Raw genomic sequence first — 21,594 nt, 5'->3', positions numbered from 1 at the left:
TGGCTCCAACCTTGCACAACTTTGTATCCTTCCTCCGTTCACTGAATACGTATTTACGGTCTGTCACGTGGCAGGCACTACTGTAGGAAGTGAAACTTCTGGGCAGTGAACAGAATGTGGGTGCCCTTGTACGTAGCCCTTTATGTCTTGTGTTCCTGTTACTTGTGAATATTTTTCCACTTCCAGACTTTTAAGCTGCTTGCTGGCAAAAGACGCATCTCATTCAGGACTGAATCTCTTTCTGTTTTAGGTGTTCAGTATATTTCTCTTAAAGTGAATAAAGAAATTAACATGGAGGGGGATAGAATTTTCTGCAAACACAGTATTTGCTGGAACTGAGAACACTTGTAACAGGTGGAGAGCAGTCAAAGATAGCATTTATTACTAATAGTTCTAAGTCCTGAACTTGGGTTCTACAGCCCAATATATCTGAAAAAGCCTGAATAGTTACCAGAAATATGAGTTCATGGTATGATTCAGCTGCCAGACGAACCAAGGTGACTTGTGCTACATTAAAGAATACTTTCTATAGTAAGGAAATACACACACTGAGCATGTGTATTTCATGAGTGTGTAAATGGAAGCGAAAATTCAGACAAGGGGCCGGGCATGGGCAGAGGGTTGGGGACTGTAAAACTGTCACCGTAGTAGAATGGCAGGAGGAACCAGGAACGTGAAGCCCGAAGACAACCAGAATTAGGGAAGAAAAGATAGCTGTGTTGAAACATATGCACGACAGTCCCGTGGAAGAGAGTGTGTGATGATCGTTCAGGGTGTTCTCCAGGGCAAGGCACGGGGCCTGTAGGAAGGACACGGGAAGGCGGATTGGGACTCAAAGGAGACCGTGTCCACGAATGACGGAATCCATTTCCTGAGAAGGAAGTGAGCTTCTCAAATGGCGGTGGTCCACAGCTTTCCCCGGCTGCTTGAGAAGAGAGGAGCACTGGGGTGGTTAAGATAAGAGCCTCGGTGCCGCCATCCACTATGAGGCCTTTGATGGGCCAACCCAAGGGATGATCGTTTTTCAGCTTCTAGTCTCTATTCTTTTTCACATTTGTGTACCTTAGGCACTTGAATTTGAACTGGTAGTCAAAATCCTTGATTCTAAGTTTGCTCTCCATGTAATCATTCTGTGTCATCTTCTGTAGGCTAACTTTTCTGGGCCTTGAGCTCTTTGGTTGTAAAGCATCTGGACGCGATCTGTTGGGCTGTTTGTTCTAAACCTTAGCGCGGATGTGTTCAGAGGACTCTTTGAGTCTTGTGAGGTTTTGTGTCTTATTTGAATGGAACTAACTTTTCATGTTTCTTTTGGACGTAATTTTTAAAGTTCCGCCTAAAGACCGTGGTGTGTTGGGTTCACTGGAAACTTGTCTCCTTGGCGACTGCCTGGTGGCATACCTTCCAGAAGTTTCTCTGGTCTCCTGATTAGTAAGGACGACCACCTTTGTAGTGCCTCATCCACATGCCTCTTGAATTAGTCTTGGGTGGCCTCAGACATATATCACTTCCGTTTTTAGTATGTGGTTTGTCTTGTGAAATTAAGTATTCCTTCTCGGGAAGATATGAATTATAGATGACCTTCTTTGCCTCGGGAAGCACAGATCAATACAACAGTTGGAAGAGTTAGAATTTACATCAATTAAGAAGATTTTGAAAAATATATAGTTAGTTCTCTGCAGGGCATCGTGAAAATGCAGAAGGTGAAGATATCGCTGCCTGCAGCTTAGATTTTAGTTAGAAGCATTATTCATAGAACCGCTTTTTCCTGTGGGGAGTTCCAGATACCTCCCTTCTGTAACCTCGGTACGTTGTATAGTAATGGGAGCTCTTCTTAATGTACATTAATGTTGACATTAGTGACCCTTTGTCAAGGGAGTAGCTGCTTTGAGTGGTGTTATTTTACTGGTTGTCTTCGTAATACACCAGAAAGGAAGATGGGGTAGATGTCACGAACCTGACTTTCTAGAAGAGGAAGGCGGGCGAGATGTAATCAGACCTTAAGTCTTCTGAGCAGCGCAGTGAAGTTTTTATTATGGCAGAATTTATGGGGGAAGGAGAGCCGACGTTGGCTTCCTATAGTTGTTACAGGAGATCATTGAAAATAGAGCAAGCAGGAATTTAAATAAAAATAATGCTAGATTGTCACCTCTGCCAAGTGAATTATCAGATGGGATGAGACTCTGGATATGTTAGGTCTCTGGGAGAATTAATTCTTTTGTAAGGACACGAAATAGCCTGCAGTTCTGATCAAAATGCTGAAGGAACTTTGCAGACCACGCTGTTTATCTCTTTCTTTAGGATTCTTAGCTCTCTTCATGCTTTCTCTATAAATACAAATACGAACGGACATAACCTTGCCCTTCTGTAGTACTTTTTGTCCGCACTAGTGATCTATCACCTCCCTATGGGTTTCACGTTGAAGTCCATGGAGTAACTGAAAATAGCTCAGATGCAGTTAACCTGGGAGAGGGGCTTCAATGGAATAGAAACTAAACATCATCGTCGCCTATGTTAACATGATAAACCCTCAACTTGGCTTTTTCGGGGGAGGGGTGCCTTTTAATTTATATGGAAAAGTACCTGATAGAATTGAATTAGCTTTAAAAATGTTCATTTCCAGCGATGTTGTGATTCTGTAACATGGAGACCAGCTGGTCCTGGGCACCGTTTTGCAGTCATTTCAGCCGTCTCCAAATTGCACACTCTGTTTCTCTGTTTCCTAAGTACCTAGCACTATGTCTGACACAGAGGGTACTCAATAAAAGTTAATGAAGGAGAGTTACTGCCTAGCTAAATGTCACCGAGTACCCGTGACATTCTGAATCATCCAGAAGGATGCACTTTTGTTCTACGTGTTGCATTTCCTAAGGCAGGAAAAGGGACTCCAGTCCCTGAGATGGGGTACCGGCGTTAATGTTGCCAAAGCCTCCTTATGTGAACAGATAAATAAATAAGTGGCTGGAGGCTGCCTCCTCGAATGTTCCGCTCATTCGTTCTGTGTTTCCTTCCGTCGTAACACCGGCTGTGCTGACTTGGGTGCCGGCTGCCATTTTGACCGCATGGAACAGATGATTGACAGAATATGTGTGAAAGTACAGGACCATCTCAACTCGTTACGAAACTGTGCGGGAGACGCCGTCCAGGAAGATTTAAAATCAGCAGAAAGGCTCATGCGTGATGCCAAGAATTCTAAAACGGTGAGTAGCACGTCAGGCTACGTGAGAAACTTGTGTAATAAAAAAGTTTGTTTTAATTTCCATTTTAGAAACCAGCTCCACCTTTTGTTAATCTTTCTACCCGATTTCGAGGTTATTAACAAGGGGCAGAGTGAACGGAGTTCAGCTTTGCTTCCTCTCTGTGATTCACCCGAATCACCGGCCATCGACACACAGAATAAAAAGTTGAGTAGGATAAAAAGTGCAATCAAGCCCTGAATAAATGGGAGGTAGGGTTGTCGTTTAAATGAGGAACAACTCCTTCTTCAGTCATTCTGCTTCCAAGCTGATGGCGTGAAACTCCCTTCTGGCACCTTAAAGAAAGCTTCTTTCTAAGTAGAATTTGGTTCCCCAAGTGTGACTTGACTAATGGGGTCAGAAAACCTGGAGCCCTGTCCTGGCTCTGCTCTTGGACTCACACGATCACGGAGTGTTAGGAGTAGGAAGTCCTTGGGCATTCGTACCCCAGACGAGGACATCAAGGGGCACAGAGCTAACGTACGGTTATGGTCTCAAAGCTGGACCCCTGTTTCTAAATCTGTATTAAAGAGCCTTTGATCAAGAATACATAATCTCTAATAATATTTCTTCATCCTTTTTTACTAACTCTGCAGTGACTTTGGTGCTTATTTAATTACAGAGAGGTGATTTGTACTTTTATTACAGTTGTTACCAAACTTATACCACGTTGGTGGTGCATCTTGGGCGGGGGCCAGTGGCTCGTTATCCGGTCCAATTCAAGAGACCCTGGAATCAATGGCTGGAGAAGTCACGAGAGTCGTAGATGAACAACTAAAGGTTTGTGGTTTCTGTTATTTTGGAAAATGAAATCGTTGTGACCTCGCTATGTATTTCATGCCATAGCTACTGACGTTTTCTAGATCTGTGTGTCCGTGTGTGTGCGCGTGCACCTGCCCACACGTGCATGTGGTAGAGAGCGAATGCTGTGCTTTTCTAGCTTCATTTCTAAGTTTTGGAATAACTTCTTACATCATAAGATCAAGTGAAACCTAGAGAATGCCATTTTATTTTTGGTGGTAAACCTCTAAATGTACTGTACCATCACCACTGATAAGGGAACGATGGATTTCTACGTACGAGGCAGAAAGAGAAGACTGCTTTGGGGACAAAATAACTTGTGTGACTACATTTGATTTAGAGAACAGGAAGGAGGGTGGGAGCTCTGTTTACAGTGCCTACGTGCTGCTGCTTTGGAGACTCCTGCTAGGCGAGGAGGTAACAGTCCTTATAAGAAGCTGGTTAAAAGACAAAGATAGGGATTTACATGAAGTCACAAGGCACCCAAAGTGGCAGAGACTTGTCCCCAGGCTCCCCAGCTGAAAAAAGCCTCTGAAATGTAAGGGAGTAGAGTAACCAAAGACTAGATTTTTCTTTTTTCTTTTTACAGTTTTTTTTAGTGTTTTTTTTTTTTTTTTTTAATTTTTGAGAGAGAGAGAGAGAGAGAGAGAGCGAGAGCGAGAGCACGAGCAGGGGAGGGGCAGAGAGAGGGAGACACAGAATCCGAAGCAGGCTCCAGGCTCCGAGCCGTCAGCACAGAGCCCGACGCGGGGCTCAAACTCACAAACTGTGAGATCATGACCTGAGCCGAAGTCGGACGCCTAACCGACTGAGTCACCCAGGTGCCCCAAGACTAGATTTTTCTTAAGGTAGCTTCAAAAAACAGCTACACAGAGAAATGTTACCTTCAAAAAGTTTTCATCATTTCTAACCTGCCTGCTCAAGGATGCCTTAAAAAACCGTGTCTGCATTTCTATAATTATTTGGTTTCTTCTGAGAACAAAATTGCTATGGTTCACAGGGATTTGATGTGGGACTCAGTAATAATTTCACAACAGGCTAATTACTATGCTTGTAAATTAACTTAATGAGGAAGAAAATGTGGATTATTTAGGAGTTTAAGCCTCTGTTGTCTCCCTGTGCGTATGACGTAGAGAGGCTCTTGTTTGTGTATTGCCTTTATTTAATTTTTTTAACGTGGTTATTTTGGATCCATTCTGAATAGAGACAAAGGGGCGGAAAAAGGACCACTAGCTGGTTGGTAGAGTCCTGCCAGATCATTTGTTAGCTAATGTTTTGTCCTCCACGAAGGATAAGATATGTAAGGATGCTATCTTTGTTGTTTATTTATTTCTTACTTAAGAAAGGAAGCTCAGTCTGTGAAACGTTGAAACAGTACTAATAAGCGTAAAAGAAATGAAAGTAAAAACCACTTGAGATCCCAGAGTGGCGTCCTTCTTCATGTTTTAGTGAATTTTCCAAACACTCCGTGTCTCTGCGCACAATTTTACATCTACATGATTATGCTAGAATACTTTTTATATTCGGTACCAGGTCATGAATACAATTCAAGGAAAGTGAGCGATCGCCATCATTTTAATGGCGACACAGTATCTCATGACATGGATGTACCAGGGCATTCAGAAACCTCTGTCCCCCTGTCTGTCCTTCACTTTCACACCGAAAGCTTCACTCCTGACACTTCTGGTCGCCAGATGTGTGGGAATTTCCCCCCACCAAGCAATTCTCTGTGACACCAACTGAGTGCCCTACAACTTAACTCAGTTCTGACTCTGTCTACCCAGAGAAGGTTCAGACCCCACAGGTTAGGAGTTCAGTCTCACAAGACTGTTCCTCACCCCTAATTCAGATGCCAACAGGAAGTCTAGGTTGTCACCTGTGCTTCTGACCGATTGGCTATAATTAAATCAGAGGTTCCCCCATCACCCCCCTCAGGTGGGGTTAATTTGCTAGAGCGACTCACAGAAGTCAAGGAAACACGTCTACCAGTCTATTCAAGGATGTGATGAACGGTACAGATGAACACTCAGATGAAAGACAGGCCCAGGGCAGGTCCGCGGGGAGGCACAAACCTGCCACACCTTGTCACAGAGCCACCCCCCCCCCCCCGCCCCGTGCCTCCACGTGCTCACCAGTCTGGAAGTTCTCTGAACGTGTACTTTCTGGAAATTTTTTAAAGTTTTTAAAATTTATTTTGAGAGAGAGACTACGTGAGCCAGAGAGAGCAGAGAGAGAGGGAAAGAGAGAATCCCAAGCAAGCTCCGCGCTGTCAGCGCAGAACCCGACGCAAGGCTCGAACTCGCAAGTTGTGAGATCACGACCGGAGCCAAGACCAAGAGTCAGATGCTTAACCGACTGAGCCATCCAGGCGCCCTGTACTTTTTGGATTTTTTATGCTCCCTTCTCAAGAGAAGGTGTAGCAGGGCTGAAAACTCCTACCTCCTAATCGTGGTTCGGTCTTTTCCAATGACCAGCCCTCATCCGGAACCATTCAGAAGCCCACCCAGCGTCGCCCCATTAGAACAAAAGACGCTCCTGGTATCCAGGAAATTACAAGGGTTTTCGGAGCTCTGTGCCAGGAACTGGGGCCAGAGACCAGTACGTATTTTCTGTTATCTCGCAGCCAGCCTGCTTATTGTCTAATTTCTGATGAGTCCAGTTAGGGTCAATGCCGATAGCTGACCCACTCGTAGGTCCAGTGGTCTTTTATACCTTGATGTGCAACTGCTTGCATTTGCTGCACCCTCTTTCAGTATTTGTGTAGTAATCTTTTAATATTCGTCAATATAAAGGGTTACAAAAAGTTCATTTTGTCCTTTGGATTTTTTTTAAATGTTTATTTATTTTGAGGGAGAACGATCAGGGGAGGGGCAGAGAGAGAGAGGGAGTGAGAGAATCCCAAGCAGGCTCTGTGCCATCAGCAGAGAGCCCGACGTGGGGCTCGAACTCACAAACCGTGAGACCGTGACCTGAACCGAGATCAAGAGTCGACGCTTGGCCGACTGAGCCGCCCAGGCACCCCTGTCCCTTGGATTCTTTTTAGTAGGCAGTATAAGTCAAATAATTTTATTAGCCATTTGTATTTCTTTTATACATTGAATATTTGTATCTACTGTCTAATTTTTCCCTTTAATGTATGTGCGAGAACTCCTTACGTGCCAAAAATTGGCTGGCATCTAAATCCAAGTCAGACACGGCAACAGGACCTTCCTTGTCGAACAGCTGCTGACTGTGTTTGTCTCAGCTGATGGAAACCACAAGCCGTCTGCCTTGCCTCTGTCCCATTTCCTTCTCTGTGCACTGAGCGGTTGCCATGGACTCACCTCTCGTTCTTGGGAGGGAGTAGAAGGCAGAGGTCTGAAGTAGAAAGCTTTTGAATTTTTAAAAGCCTGAAAAAAATGGCAATATATTTAGGACCCAAACTATTTTTTTGTAAATAGACGTTTCCCGCATCTTCTGATGCTGGCCAGTCCCACTGGGGGCCTCCAACACGGCTTTCTTATTTGCGTGTGCCAGAGAATGCCTTTCTCTGCTCTCGGGTCCCCGAGGTCCCAGCTCCTCAGTGGCCCGTGTTTGATATTCCCCACTTGCTTGTTTTCTTCACTCTTCAGTCCCCTTGCAAGTTCCTTTCCCTTTGGGAACGTCTGGCATGAATCCGAGCAAATCTTCAATCGCGACCTCTGACTTAAAAGTTGCTCATGAGTTTCCTTTTAACTGTGTACAGTAGACTACTTTCAATAGACTGCAGGCAGTTTACTTCCTCTCTGTTTCCTTCTAGTTTACTGACAAATGGACATCGTTTCACTATTTTTAAAAAATCCCCATTTGTCTATTTATACAGCCTTTCAGTGTCTTGATTTTCTTAAAATTATGTCGGAAAAATGTGTCTTATTAGAATCCATATTAACTTTTTTACTAAACTACAGTGGTCCTTCTTTATTTCGCTACTAATATCAACTTTGTTTTTAAAAGAAGTCCTTTCTCTATCTGCCAAACTCTTTCAAATTCATGTGTTGCACTAGCAAAAGCTAATATGGATGGATGGTTTTGTAGAATTAAGTTTTTATTGCAGTGAATTTTCAAATAATGGGACAAGTAGGGCTGGGGTTGTGCCCCGGGCTTGCTCCTAGCTCCGTGCTCTAAGCAGGTCAGCGGTGTCCCTGTGTCTAAGCGTTGTCCTACACCAGGGCCAACGGTAGACATTTTGCACATTGGGTAAGAATAAGTTCCACTAGCTCTCCGAGCCATCTTTCAAAAAAATATCCTTTAAGAAAAGCAAAAGAAATGTCCAGGTGAGCCGCCTTCTTAGCAGACTTCCTGAAGAGAAGAAAGCCATTAAGTTTGGGGAAATCTCTTTGAAATGAGGTGCTATTTTCTCTGGACTAGGCTGTTTTAGGTATTTTAAAAGGACAACTCTCCTCCTGTTTTCCCTTTTTTTGATCCTAACATTGATTCCCAGAGTAAGAGCAGTAATAGTGGATGAATAAACGGGATTTGAATGTTTTAACATAAAAGAAACCTTCATTTTTCCCTTCTGGTCTTAAATTTCAGAGTGCTTGTTTTGGCTTTGGAAATTCTTATTCACTCCCAGTGTAACCTGTGAAATACATCACTGGTAAATTTCAGATTTATGAAGGAAATGAGGCCTGAGGGGTGTCGATGGCATTTTCACAGGTATTAACTCCATTTGGCTAAAAGAGTTCTCTGAGTTTTCTTATTTCCCTATACTTATTTTCTAAAGCAAAAGAAAGATTTCAGGGCCCTTTAGTGTGGGCATTGTATTGGCTGGTAGTGAATTACAGCAAGTCTTTGGCCCACTGCAAGAATATGGGAGTGTAGCCGCCATGTTAAGGCTATTCACCCAATTTATTTTACAAATACTGTGCAGGATTTCAGAGTAGTGTTAGTTGTTTTTACAGTTAAGAAATAAGAGACCCTCATAACTGTCATTGGGGAGATACATGCAAAGTGAAATCTGATTATCACATTTCAAATACAGGGTCACTTACTGCAAATTGTCTGAAGGTAGCACAACATGGCCTAACAAAATGGAGACTGTAAGGAGTGAGGAAGTTTATATCTAATTTATATGTCCAGAAGGGAAGAGAGAACAGTAAAAGGAACAACTGAAGAGGTGGTAGCTGAGAATTTCAGGGATTGTTGAAAGACCAGAGTCTTTCAGTTCATGGAGTCCAGCGATAACCCATGTCAGATAAGAGCAAATCCGCGTCTACAATCACATAACGAAAAGTGAAAAACATTGAGAGCAAAGAAAAGATATTGCAAGGAGCCACAGGGAGGGCAAAGCCGTCTTTGCTTTAAAAAGACCAGTATTAGGACTGATAAGACAGCTCTCAAATCAGTAGTCAGTGGAAGCCAAAGATGATGAAAGAATATCTTCATGCTCCCGAGAGAACATACAGAACACATAGTGTAAACCAAGAATTCTATACCCAACACACCTAATTTTTAAGAATAAGGATGAAATGAAAGCATTTGCATCGAAACAAAAACTGAAATAGCTTACTGTAACTAGACTACACTAAATAAACATCTAAAGAATATACTTTGGGGCAAAGGAGAAATTTCCAAAGAGAGAGGGTCTGAGATGCAAGGAAGAATAATAAGGGAAAATACCAGATGTGGGTAAAGACAAACATTGACTATAAACAACAGTGTATAGTTTATCATAGAATACCTAGTCTGTGCTGTGAAATTAGGAGTACATATAAATAAAATATTGGAACCCAGTATTTAAGTCAATAGGGAATGAGGAAGAGCAATCTAACATCCTAGTTTTATTCGGGAAAAGGTTTAGGACATCAGTGTTAGACCTACATTCTCCAGTGTATTATCTGTTACCCACATGTCATTTAAACTTAATTTAACATTAACTTTTAAAAACTTAGAATTCAGTTTCTCAGTTGCACTCGCCATATTTGAAATGCTCCATAGCCATGCGTGACTAGTGGCTCCCTTATTGGACGGCACTGATCATCTCAGGAAGGTCCATTGGTCAGTGCTGCTTCAGACAGGAAGTAAAATATCCACGTTACGATTTCTCATATAACAACTGAAGCCGAGACACTAAACCAGGGGTTTCACTGCCTGCCTAGAAGGTCATTAGGAAGTGTTTGAGATTATTTGGGGTTCTCAGAGCCACTGGCTTAGCCAGGTGACAATGAACCTAACCATTCTGCGGTACAAGGTTCAGCTCCACACCAGGGGAATGCTCCCACCCAAACCTAGTGATACAATAGAAGAGGCCTCACTGGAAATAAAATAGGTCATTGGATGACCCAGTTTCCCAGAAACACATAATTTCAAATGTGTATGCGTCTCGTCCTAGGGCTTCGTGTATATAAGAACAAGTGGACACAATTACGAAAAGAAATCAACAAATTCATTGCGGTAGAAAACTCTGAATACGACTACCAGTAATTGATCAAGTAATTTTAAAAAGTAATAGTAGAGAATATTGGATGACACGGACAAATGGAAAGATATCCCATGCTCATGGATTGGAAGAATCAATATTGTTAACATGTCCATACTACCCAAAGCAACTTACAAATTTAATGCAGTCCCCACAAAAATGCCAACTATATTTTTCACAGAGCTAGACCAAATAATACTAAAATTTGTATGGAACCTCAAAAGACCCCAGACAGCCAAAGCAGCCTTCAGAAAGAAGAACAAAGCCAGGGGTATTACAATTCCAGATTTCAAGATATATTACAGATTTGTAGTGATGAAAACAGTATGGTACCGACACAAAAATAGACACACAGATCAGTGGAACCGGATAGAGAGCTCAGAAGTGAACCCAAGCTTGTATGGTCAATTAATCTACCACAGTGGAGGCAAGAATATACAACAGGGAAGCAGTCTCTTCCACAAATAGTGCTGAGAAAACTGGAGAGCTTCATGCAGAAGAATGAAACCGGACCATTTGATTACACCATAAAAAATCAACTGAAAATGTGATTAAAGACCTAAATGTGAGACCTGAAACCATAAAACTCTTACAAGGAAGCATAGGCAGTAATTTCTTTGATCAGCCAAAGAAACATTTTTCTAAATAGGTTTCCTCAGGCAAGAAAAACAAAACCAAAATTAAATTCTGGGGTTTACACCAAAATAAAAAGGTTTTGCACAGCAAAGGAAACCACCAACAAAACAAAAAGGCAGTTTACTGAATAAGAAAAGATATTTTTAAATAATATAGCTGATAAGGGGTGACTATTCAAAATATGTAAGGAACTTGTCTATAAGTCAATACCAATACCAAAAAAACCCCCCAAATAATCCAATTAAAATAGGCAAAGGACCTGAATAGACATTTTTTCAAAGAAGGCAGACAAATGGCCAACAGACACATGAAAAGATGTTCAACATCACTAATCATCAGGGAAATGCAAATCAAACCTACAAGGAGATATCCTGACACAGTGGCTAAAATCAAGAAGACCAGAAGTATGTATTGGTGAGGATGTGGAGAATGCAAACTGGGACAGCCACTGTGGGAAACAGTATGCAGGCTCCTCAAAAATGAAAAATGGAATTACCATATGATCCAATAATTCCAATACTGAGTATTTACCCAAAGAAAACAGAAACACAAATTCGAAAAGATGTATCCGCCTGTATGTTTATTGCAGCATTATGTACGATAGCCGAGATACGGAAGTAGCCCATTGTCCAACAGTAGATGAATGGACGGACACACACACACACACACACACACACACACACACACACACAGTGGAATATTACTCAACAACAAAAAAGGAATGAGATATTGCCATTTGCAGTCAGTGCAGAGCCCACTTTGGATCCTCTGTCCCTGTCTCTCTCCGCCCCTCCACATCTTGTGCGTGCTCTCTTTGTCTCTAAAATAAACATTAAAAAAATCTTAAAAAAAATGAATAACCATTAAAAGAAAGTCTAAATCAGTAAAATGTGTGTCGTGTTTCTGAGTAGAAGAGACGGGATCCCATGATGCCAGTTTTTCCAAAACTCATCTATTATTGGACACAATTCAGTGAAAATTCCAACAGATTTTTAACAGACCTTGACAAAGCTAATTCTGAGTATATGGAAAAGCAGTGCTCGAAATAGCTCAGATGCTTATGAAGAGCAAGATGGTTGGTAGTCTTGCTTAACAATATATTAGGATGTATCATAATTAGGACAGTGAGCAGAGGTAGACAAACCAATGCAACAGAGAGAGAGAAGACTAGCCGAGAAAAGATGTACTGTTCAGTACCCACATTCGGTGAGTCCCTGGGCTTGTAACACTTTTTTTATGTTTTTAGAGATGTCCCAAGAGGTGTGCTAGGTCCTGACGATAAAGGGTAGGAGTTCGCGGTTGCCGTCAGGTGCAAGTTGTACGTCTGGAGTCTGGTGCCTCTAATTCTCCATGAACTTCTAAAGTTACATGCAAAATTTTATACTATTCTGAGTTGAGTGTTCATCAGATTCTCAAAGGGGTTCTTTCACACCCAAGTGGCTAAAAGGTACTGCATTCTTGACCATTTTATGACGCATTTAATTTCTGAGATCCCCACCAGATGCTAGGTGTTACCAAAGAATGTCATGAAACACAGCTTGGGGTGTAAAGGCCATAGAGACAGTAAGATCAAGAAGGTCACCTCAAAGAGGTAATGCTTGAACTAAGCTGAATGTGGAGGAGTATAGATTCTTATCGGAAAGGCTGGACTGCTATGCAGTGTGTTTCTTTTCATGCCAACGAGGAAAATAATCTGTCTTACACGATCTTATTTGCATTGCTTGTAGCTTTCTTAGAGTAATGTGCAAAACCAGTAATTAGAGTTATAATAGGGGCAGAGTGCTGTCAATATAGGAGTTGCTTTTGGAAACTTCTCAGGTGGCTGCCTTTCCCCCCCCCCCCCCCCCCCCCCGTTTCACAAGATCCTGCCGTTCTACTTCCCAGCCTGCAGCAGAACGAGAGATGTCACTAGTGGGATTGGGCTTGGATGTGAATATGTGAACGGACAGAGCCTGTACCCATCTTTCCAGGATAATGCCACTTTGTCCTTGTTCACACCAGAATAGTAATGGCATCACGCTGGCTTCCAGATCTTATCGTTAAAAGTAGTATCTGTGGAAACAGATTCATAATATGATCTGTGATAGACTAACTTTTTAAAAAACTTTTTTTAATATTTATTTTTGAGAGAGACAGAGACAGAGTGTGAGCAGGGGAGGGGCAGAGAGAGAGGGAGACACGGAATCCGAAGCAGGCTCTAGGCTCTGAGCTGTCAGCACAGAGCCCAATGTGGGGCTCGAACTCACAGACCACAAGATCGTGACCTGAGCTCAACCGACTGAGCCATCCAGGCACCCTGACGAAACTTTCACTGCACGCTGGGCGTTATACTACATACTTTACGTGTGTAATGTCCTTTTATCTTCAATGATCCTGGGAGGCAAGGACTTTTTTATTTGCCATTTTATACACAAGCAAAGTAAAATTAGGAAAGCCGTAACAGCCCGGTATCACTCAGCTACAGTTCAGATTTAGGTCTGACACGAATACTGGTGCCATTTTCACACACTACAAGCCGTCTCGTCCATGTCAGGCAAGTTATTTAACTTTCTCTAGCTCACATTCTTCAACTACAAAATGGTGATCGTGTGAACCCCTGCCCCACCCCCCATCGTCACAGATGTCGGGAGGATAAAATGTGGAGAAAGATTTGACAAACTCTAGAGTGCTCCTTAAGCATGTTTTGAGTGTTGTTTGTAAAGTGCCCCGTAAATGTTTGTGTCCGTCATCCATGTTGTTTCTTGTTGTTGTAACAATTACAGTTCGACTCAGCACTAAAACTTTTCTTTTAAAAGAATAAATCTGTAGAATTCTTTTTTTTTTTTTTTTTTTGCTACTGATGTTTTGATAGAGCTCTTGAATGGTTCGCCCTGATTTGGGGTTTCTGTGATTTACAAAATCACGCAAGAGGTCAAGTTCGATATAGTTTCAAAGGGCATCTGTTGCTTTATTTTCTGGCAGCAGGGGGAACTAGCTGGTGTGGTAAGGTGGCGAGTAAAGGCTCGACGTGTGTCCTTTGACATCTTTTCACGAATGCCTGGCGGTAAGTGCACCTGGCACAGCCAGCCACTTCCGATGCCGGCCTGCCGGGTATTTAAAGTGATTACCTGAGATCAGTGCTCATCAACGGTCACAGGTCACCCCGGGGCGGCTCAGAATCCTTAACCGTGCTCTGCGCTCCCTCTTGGGCCCCGCCGTCCAAGGGCTCAGCGTCATGCTATAACCACCTTTCAGGCTTATGGCAGGTGCGTCCTGTGCCCCGCCATCACCTCTCCCCTGCGCTCGTGCCACTCTGCAGGTGCTGCTCGAGTCCATGGTCGACGCTGCCGAAGATCTGTGTCCCAACGTGATGAAGAAAGCCCACATCCGACAAGACTTGATTCATGCCAGCACTGAAAAGATCTCCATCCCACGTACCTTTGTTAAAAATGTCCTGTTGGAACAGTCTGGAATTGACATCCTTAACAAAATTAGGTAGGTTTACGATGTTAATAAACCGAGGTTCTGTGGTTTCTGTGAATGCCATGGGAGCAGCCGCGAAGACCGTTACTGTTGGCTGTCTCCGTATATAACGCGTGAGGCATGTCTGATAGGCGCCGACTGTATATAAATAGAGCTGTGCATAAATGCATAGGTTTACACATTTCCACAAGAACGCGTGCATTACTAAAGAGCATACAGCTAACTGCTCTTTTTACGGGTTTTATTTTTAACAGGGGGTACCTGTCTGTAATCCCTTTTTTGCTGCCTCTGAAGCTTATCTTCCACCTTTAGAAAGCACTAACTTGAAGTTGGCTTCCTGCCACTGTCCTATTCTGAGCCAAGACACAACCTATAAATAGGCAGGCCCACCGTGCCCTTACCGTATTTTCCTTCTGTGTTCTTTTGCTGGGTCTGTGATACTGTGTATGGGCTAACGCTGTCCTGGAGTGTTTACCTGGATCTGTGCTTCGTCACATTTGGAAAACAGGCCAAAATACAAATACCGAGAGGGTGGGATCACCAACAGTTTCCTCAGTTTCCACGTAGAAACTCAGGTGGTTCCCAGTCTGAGTGATACTCCACGAGTTCTCATTGCGTCTCAGTTGGGGAATCAGTGGACTAGAAACCAAGTCCAGGTTCAGAAATATTTGAACTTCCCCATTTTTTCCATTTTAACCGTTTCTTATTGATAAGAGTATTTAGATGTAGCCAAAAAAAAAAATTAAAAATTTAAAAAACTGTAAAAAACCCCAGCTCTCCTCTGAAGAATTAGGAGTTGTGTCTGTCAACACATAGCGAATGATGCGTAACTGAATGGCAGCCTTTGAGGAAAAGAATTAAAAGAAGCCAAAAATGTTACACAATCTAGATACTGAAGCTCGATCTTGGGACTTTGAGGGTCGAGGATTTTTGCAGTAATGGGACAGTCTCGGGTCTAAGACGCAGCCGTGTGTGTGTTGGGGTTTCTAAAAATAAAAGATTCTGGTGCCGACTCAGCTGAATGATACAGTTTGAAGGAACTGAGAAATGAAAAGACATGAAGAGGATTTACAGGACCCCGCAGATTAGTGATTTTATCAACTCTAGCTAGCCCTTATGAGGTATGCTTTCATATTTCTTGAACCTAGAGTTTTGGGATTTTTGTTGAGGCCCCTTATGTACGAAGAAGGAAAAAATGTATTGGCCGCCATTCTTCTGTCATAATGGGTTGAACTGCCATTGGACCATACTCTGATGCCTTTATTGCACCAAATTCTGTCAAATATGGTCACTTCTTTTGAAAAGGGGCAGATTCTGAAAAGCGAACAGCAGTATAGAACGCTTTACATCAGTGACTCGCCTCTGTGTTCATTAAGTCCCTGCCTGGCTTTTTATAACGTATCGCCCTGAGCACTGGTGGGATGAAAATTGCACATCCACACCTGTGTAGACATTCAGGTACATCTGTGCAATGGGGCTTAAGTGGAATCATTCCCCCTACAAAGTTTGCAGTTTGGAAGTTCAATAAGGAAGTGTAATATCCAGTAACAAAATGATAGAACCATCCTGAGACTTTTTTTTTTTAAGTGCATTGTATTTAAAGGATCATTTTTGGTGCTACAACTTGAGACAGATAAACCACCCCTCCCCAGTTCAGGGTGGGGCGGAGAGAACCGGAGAAATAGACTACTGATTCTATAGTTTTATGAGGGAGTAAATTTTCCAAACATGGCTGAAAAAAGGAGAGGAAATGCTTGTTATAATGAGATTCCCAGCCCCCCAGCTCCTCCCCCAGAAGTTTGGGTGGGACCCGGTAATCTGTATTTTTAATGAGACCCAGGTGAATTTTGTCAGTGGACGCCTCTGGGGAATAATAAAGTATTAGATAAACCAAGTAGCTACTGGGACCTTGTTTCGGAGACAGGAATTAATGAAACGTCCTTTTATCTTCAGCCTAGGAAAATTTTTAATGGAGGCATCAGAGAGTTAGTGCCTTCATTTTCCCACCCTGCCATCCGAAACCTTCCTTGGCAGAAAACTCCCAATGCCAATTACTGCCTTTAGGTTAGAAAGGTTTTTCCCTGTTACACAAATATACTTTCAACCTTAGCTTTGTGATTAAATAATTTTATTTTGATAACTCCTTTCCCTGCTGTCAAAACTTTACAATTCTTGACTTCAAGAGCAGACGGAACACATGAGTCGATGTGGGAGTGTGGGTATGTATCTCTTTAGCACATTCACCTTGAAATGTATTGTGCATTTATGTACATTTGTGTGTATGTGCATTTAGGTAGGACTAGTCAGACTGAAGACACACTAATGGAGTTTGAATTCTTGGGAATACCACATAGGTAAAATTCTGACTAAAATACCAGCTATCCGACTGACAGCTTGGTGGCTGATTTATTAGTGAAAACTCCAAAATTAACTAGTGTGTTACTTTCTGTTGTCTGGACTCCTGCGTAAGGTCAGGCAACAGACACTAAAACTGAACATTATGGTAACTTCTGTTCATCAAAGGCAAGAGAACAGTGAGTTTATAATAGTTTGAAGGCAAAAGCAGTTCAATGTGGTACCATTTGGTTGGCAAAAAGTTTTCTTTCAAGGTGGGGGAAATGCATATTAAAGTAATAACAAAATTCAGGTAGAAACAGAGAGGGAGGCAAACCATAAGAGACTCTTAAACACAGAGAACAAACTGAGGGTTGCTGGAGGGGGGCGGGGATGGGCTAACGGGGGGATGGGCATTGAGGGGGGCACCTGTTGGGATGAGCACTGGGTGTTATATGTAAGTGAGGAATCCCCAGGTTCTACTCCTGAGACCAATACTACACCGGATGTTAACTGATGTGAATTTAAATAAAATAAAATAAGTAAATAAAATAAAATAAAATAAAATAAAATAAAATAAAATAAAGATCTCAAAGAGGAAAAAAATAAATAAAGTAATAACCAGAGTTCAACAGTCAGACTTTCTTAATTTACTCCAGCCCGGGTTTGTTTGCATTTATGTCAATGGATGAATTGTTCCTTCCACATGGCACATGGTTCCCATTAAGTTTGTCTTGATCCAGATGTTTTCCATTTCTCCCACTAAATCTTGAGTTTTGAAATTACAGAGGCAGGTTGAAATTGGTAAAGAAAGTCTGTTACCTGTGTGTTTATGGCAGTGTTTAAGGCTTATTTTTGGGAATCCTTGGCCCCGTTCACACCTCCTTATATCCCGTTTCCAAAGACGGAAACAGAATCACAGTTGACCTTACCAACAGAGCGTCGGGGTGGGTGATGTTTTCCTCTCGCACGGATGAAAATGCTACCATGTGCTTTTGATGTCCACACAGTGAAGTGAAGTTGACAGTGGCCTCCTTCCTGTCTGATCGGATTGTGGACGAAATTCTGGATGCGCTCTCACACTGCCATCATAAACTGGTGAGTGCCATGGACGTCTTGAGTGGGACTTCCGTTGTCGTCTGCCATGATGCAGGGCAGGCTCCAGTTTGGGGATATGGCTTCCTTTCTACGTTTTACTCCTTCGCAGCCCTGTGGGCCAAGACCCTACCTTTGCTCCTGCGTTTCTTCCGGACATTCTAGAGCATGCTAGAATTTCTCCAGAAGGCATGGCAGGGAGAGAAGCAGAAGTGATGGTATCCAGAAATTTTCTCATCCACTTATAATGCAGGTCAAGGGTTTTGTTAGGAAATAACGCGGAGACTGGGATCTGAAGATATTTTAGATTATTTCATCTTTATGTGCTTATTTTGTTGGTCTCTGCTATGATAATTTGACAATGGAATATTCTTGAGAACATGAGGCTAGGGAAATGAAATGTTTGGAGACCAAAGAAAGGCAAGAGTGAAATGGACACATTCTAGGGATTGATAGCCGCTGAGCGTCCAGCCAGGCCTCTTGGATATAACTGAGGTAAAGAAATCAATTTTCTTTATCTAGAGACTGGTTTTACCAAGGTGGAAGACTTTACTTCCAATATCGGTGCGTATAAAAAAATAGATCGGCACCTTCAGGTGTTTTGAACTTTAGGAAGTCCTCTGAGGCACAGAGGAAGGTTCTGTTACTGTTATATCTTGTGTCTCAAACACAATAGCAACGTGATGCGGTGCGGATCTCTGAAGTGAGTTCTGACATTTCCCCAGTGAAGCGTTTCAGGTTAACTGTGCAGGCTGGAGACACCCAGTCTTAGGGCATTGAATTGTTGGTGACACCAGAGAATGCCACAGGAACGGCAACGGTAACCGCTGCTTCTCCGCAAGGCAGACAATGTGAATATTTTGAAAAACTCATTTCAGAAAAAGGCATGAGGCTGTCCTCTAAAAATGAAAGGTAGAACAGACATCTCCAGCGGTGATGTGGACTAGAGCTGGGCCACCAACCAATGGGCACCAGTCCCTGACGAGGTTCAACCACGAGGAAACACGGAGAAACTTCTAGAGCAATTTGAAATGGCCATAATACGCCAACATGTTATTTTTCCAGTGTTATTGTTTTTTAATTTTCTTTTAATGTTTATTTATTTTTGAGAGAGAGAGACAACACGAGTGGAGGGGGGACAGAGAGAGAGGGAGACACAGAATCTGAAGCAGGCCCCAGGCTCCGAGCTGTCAGCACAGAGCCCGACGCGGGGCTCGAACTCACGAGCCGTGAGATCGTGACTTGAGTTGAAGTCAGATGCTTAACTGAACCACCCAGACGCCCCACTGTTTTATTTTTATTGTTTTTTATCAGTAAACTGGTTTGTGGCAAATTGGAAATACAAAAAACTGGTTCATCACCACAGAGAATTTAGGAAACACTAGTTTCTAGTTTATGGCACAGTTATTGTTTAGAGCTCCCAAACCAGACTTTTTCTTTCTTTCTTTTTTTTTTTTTAAGTTTATTTTGAGAGAGAGAGAGATAAAGAGAGTGTGCATGCAGTAGGATTGGGCAGAGAAGGAGGGAGAGGGAGGGAGAGAATCCCAAGTAGGCTGGGCTCTCTCAGCACAGAGCCCAACACGGGGCCTGACCCCACAAACAGTGAGATCGTGACCTGAGCCCAAATCAAGAGGCGGTCACTTAACCAGCTGAGCCACCCAGACACCCCGAGACTTTTTCTTTCTTAAATAAGCAAAAGCAAAAAAGAAATCCATGGAGCGTCCTTTACAGAAACAGTTTATAACCCACGGCTGCAGGGACGGTCTCGAAATGCCCACTTGATATTGTGTCAACATGACCGTATGCGAGCACCCACACTGAAAGGTGGAATTTTTCACTTTTTTTTTTTGAATTTGTCTTCCTTTGAAGCATTTACTCGGAAAATATTGACATTTGCTTTTCACAGTTAAAAAAAGAATTGTGTGGGTGTTCTTTTGTATTGAGCTGTATTTTTTTTTTAAATTTTTTTTCAACGTTTTTTATTTATTTTTGGGACAGAGAGAGACAGAGCATGAACGGGGGAGGGGCAGAGAGAGGGGGAGACACAGAATCGGAAACGGGCTCCAGGCTCCGAGCCATCAGCCCAGAGCCCGACGCGGGGCTCGAACTCACGGACCGCGAGATCGTGACCTGGCTGAAGTCGGACGCTTAACCGACTGCGCCACCCAGGCGCCCCTGTATTGAGCTGTATTTTAATACTCTGCTAATTTAGATTATAAGAAGAGAGCTTAACTGCTGTGTGAAAGAAATCGTATCTAAAAGATGAAATTTTGTTTTCAAAGGCATTCCAAGTACTTAATACTTTCTCCAATTGAAGTTTAGAGTATACCCAGAGCTTCTGTCGTATTGTCAACTGGTCCTCAACGTTTCAAAAAAAAATTTTTTTTTATGTTTATTTATCTTTGAGAGAGAAAGAGCACGAGCAGGGGAGGGGCAGAGAGAGAGGGAGACACAGAATTCGAAGCAGGCTCCAGGCTGAGCTGTCAGCACAGAGCCCGACGCGGGGCTCGAACTCCCGAACCGTGAGATCCTGACCTGAGCGGAAGTTGGATGCTTCACCGGCTGAGCCACCCAGGCGCCCCGTGGTTCTCGTCATTTCAAAAGAATTGAATCAAAGTTGCTGGTGATGAACCAGCTCAACCCTAGAGTTCATTAATTTCAGCCCGGTTTATTCTGCCTCTTACCATTAGATTTTTTAGGGTTACTTAAAGCATAACATGGGAAATTAGTAAATCCTATCCGATACGGTATTCATTACGTGAAAAAAGCCACCAGCAATTAGTTTTGTCAGCAATTTCCTTCCTCTCAGCCTTTAAAAATAGTGAAGGTTGGAATCATTTTATTTCCCCTCATTAGATACTTTTAAAACACTGACTAGAGCAAGAAATTATTTCAGAGGAAATATGAAATAAAGTTTATAAAAAGGACACGCCTTTTTTTCTTCTCGACTACGTATTCTCATTTATTAAGGCAGCTTTGGTATCTCTTGCCTCAAACCGTTCACCCTCCAAAGAAAGATAGTTAAGAGGTAAGTCATTCAGGTGTGAGTGGATTAAGCACAGTCACTGCGCCCCCGTGTGGACGGTATCTTCCAGGATTCGGCTCACCTGCTCTCCCCTTGCCTCTGTGCTTTTCCCTCTCCGTACCCGTCCTGACTCTCTTAGGCCGACCATTTCAGCAGACGGGGCAAGACCCCTCCCCAGCCGGAGTCCTCAGAGGTTGAGCCGGCCGAGGAGAAGCCAGCCAAACGCTCCGTCCTCACGGTGGAGGAGCTCACAGACATGGATCATTTGGAAGATCTGGATGCTTGTATGGTAAGACGCACCCTTGGGTGATGCCGTCATCCCACCGCCACTGGGCTCTCGCCACCAATCCGACGGTTGGAAAACTCGCACCTTTGCAAACCAGACCCAGTAAAACTCCCTCCCGGAAGCCATCCTTTCGGAAACTTGTTGCTCACGGAGACTGTTAATGCGGTCAGTAAGGCTGAAGCTTCAGGCCCCGCTGAGGCCCTGTACCTTACTTTGGTATTCTATTCTATTCTATTCTATTCTATTCTATTCTATTCTGTTGTTTTCTGTTCTGTTCTATTCTGTT

At 42.9% G+C, this 21,594-nt stretch overlaps 1 protein-coding gene across 2 annotated transcripts in view; it reads left to right on the top strand.

The window, feature by feature from the left end:
- CARMIL1 (capping protein regulator and myosin 1 linker 1) overlaps nt 1–21,594 on the top strand; it is a 310,173-nt gene that overhangs the window by 222,344 nt on the left and 66,235 nt on the right. For both annotated transcript variants that reach the window (XM_049654691.1, XM_049654692.1), the window contains 5 exons: nt 3,069–3,197; nt 3,882–4,013; nt 14,405–14,580; nt 17,913–18,000; nt 21,162–21,311. In XM_049654691.1, the coding sequence (XP_049510648.1) occupies nt 3,069–3,197; nt 3,882–4,013; nt 14,405–14,580; nt 17,913–18,000; nt 21,162–21,311 (675 nt within the window). The remainder of the gene's footprint in view (nt 1–3,068; nt 3,198–3,881; nt 4,014–14,404; nt 14,581–17,912; nt 18,001–21,161; nt 21,312–21,594) is intronic.

Source organism: Panthera uncia (genome assembly GCF_023721935.1).
Source record: "Panthera uncia isolate 11264 chromosome B2 unlocalized genomic scaffold, Puncia_PCG_1.0 HiC_scaffold_25, whole genome shotgun sequence".
NCBI lineage: Eukaryota > Metazoa > Chordata > Mammalia > Carnivora > Felidae > Panthera > Panthera uncia.
This window is presented reverse-complemented; position numbering and strand designations above follow the sequence as displayed.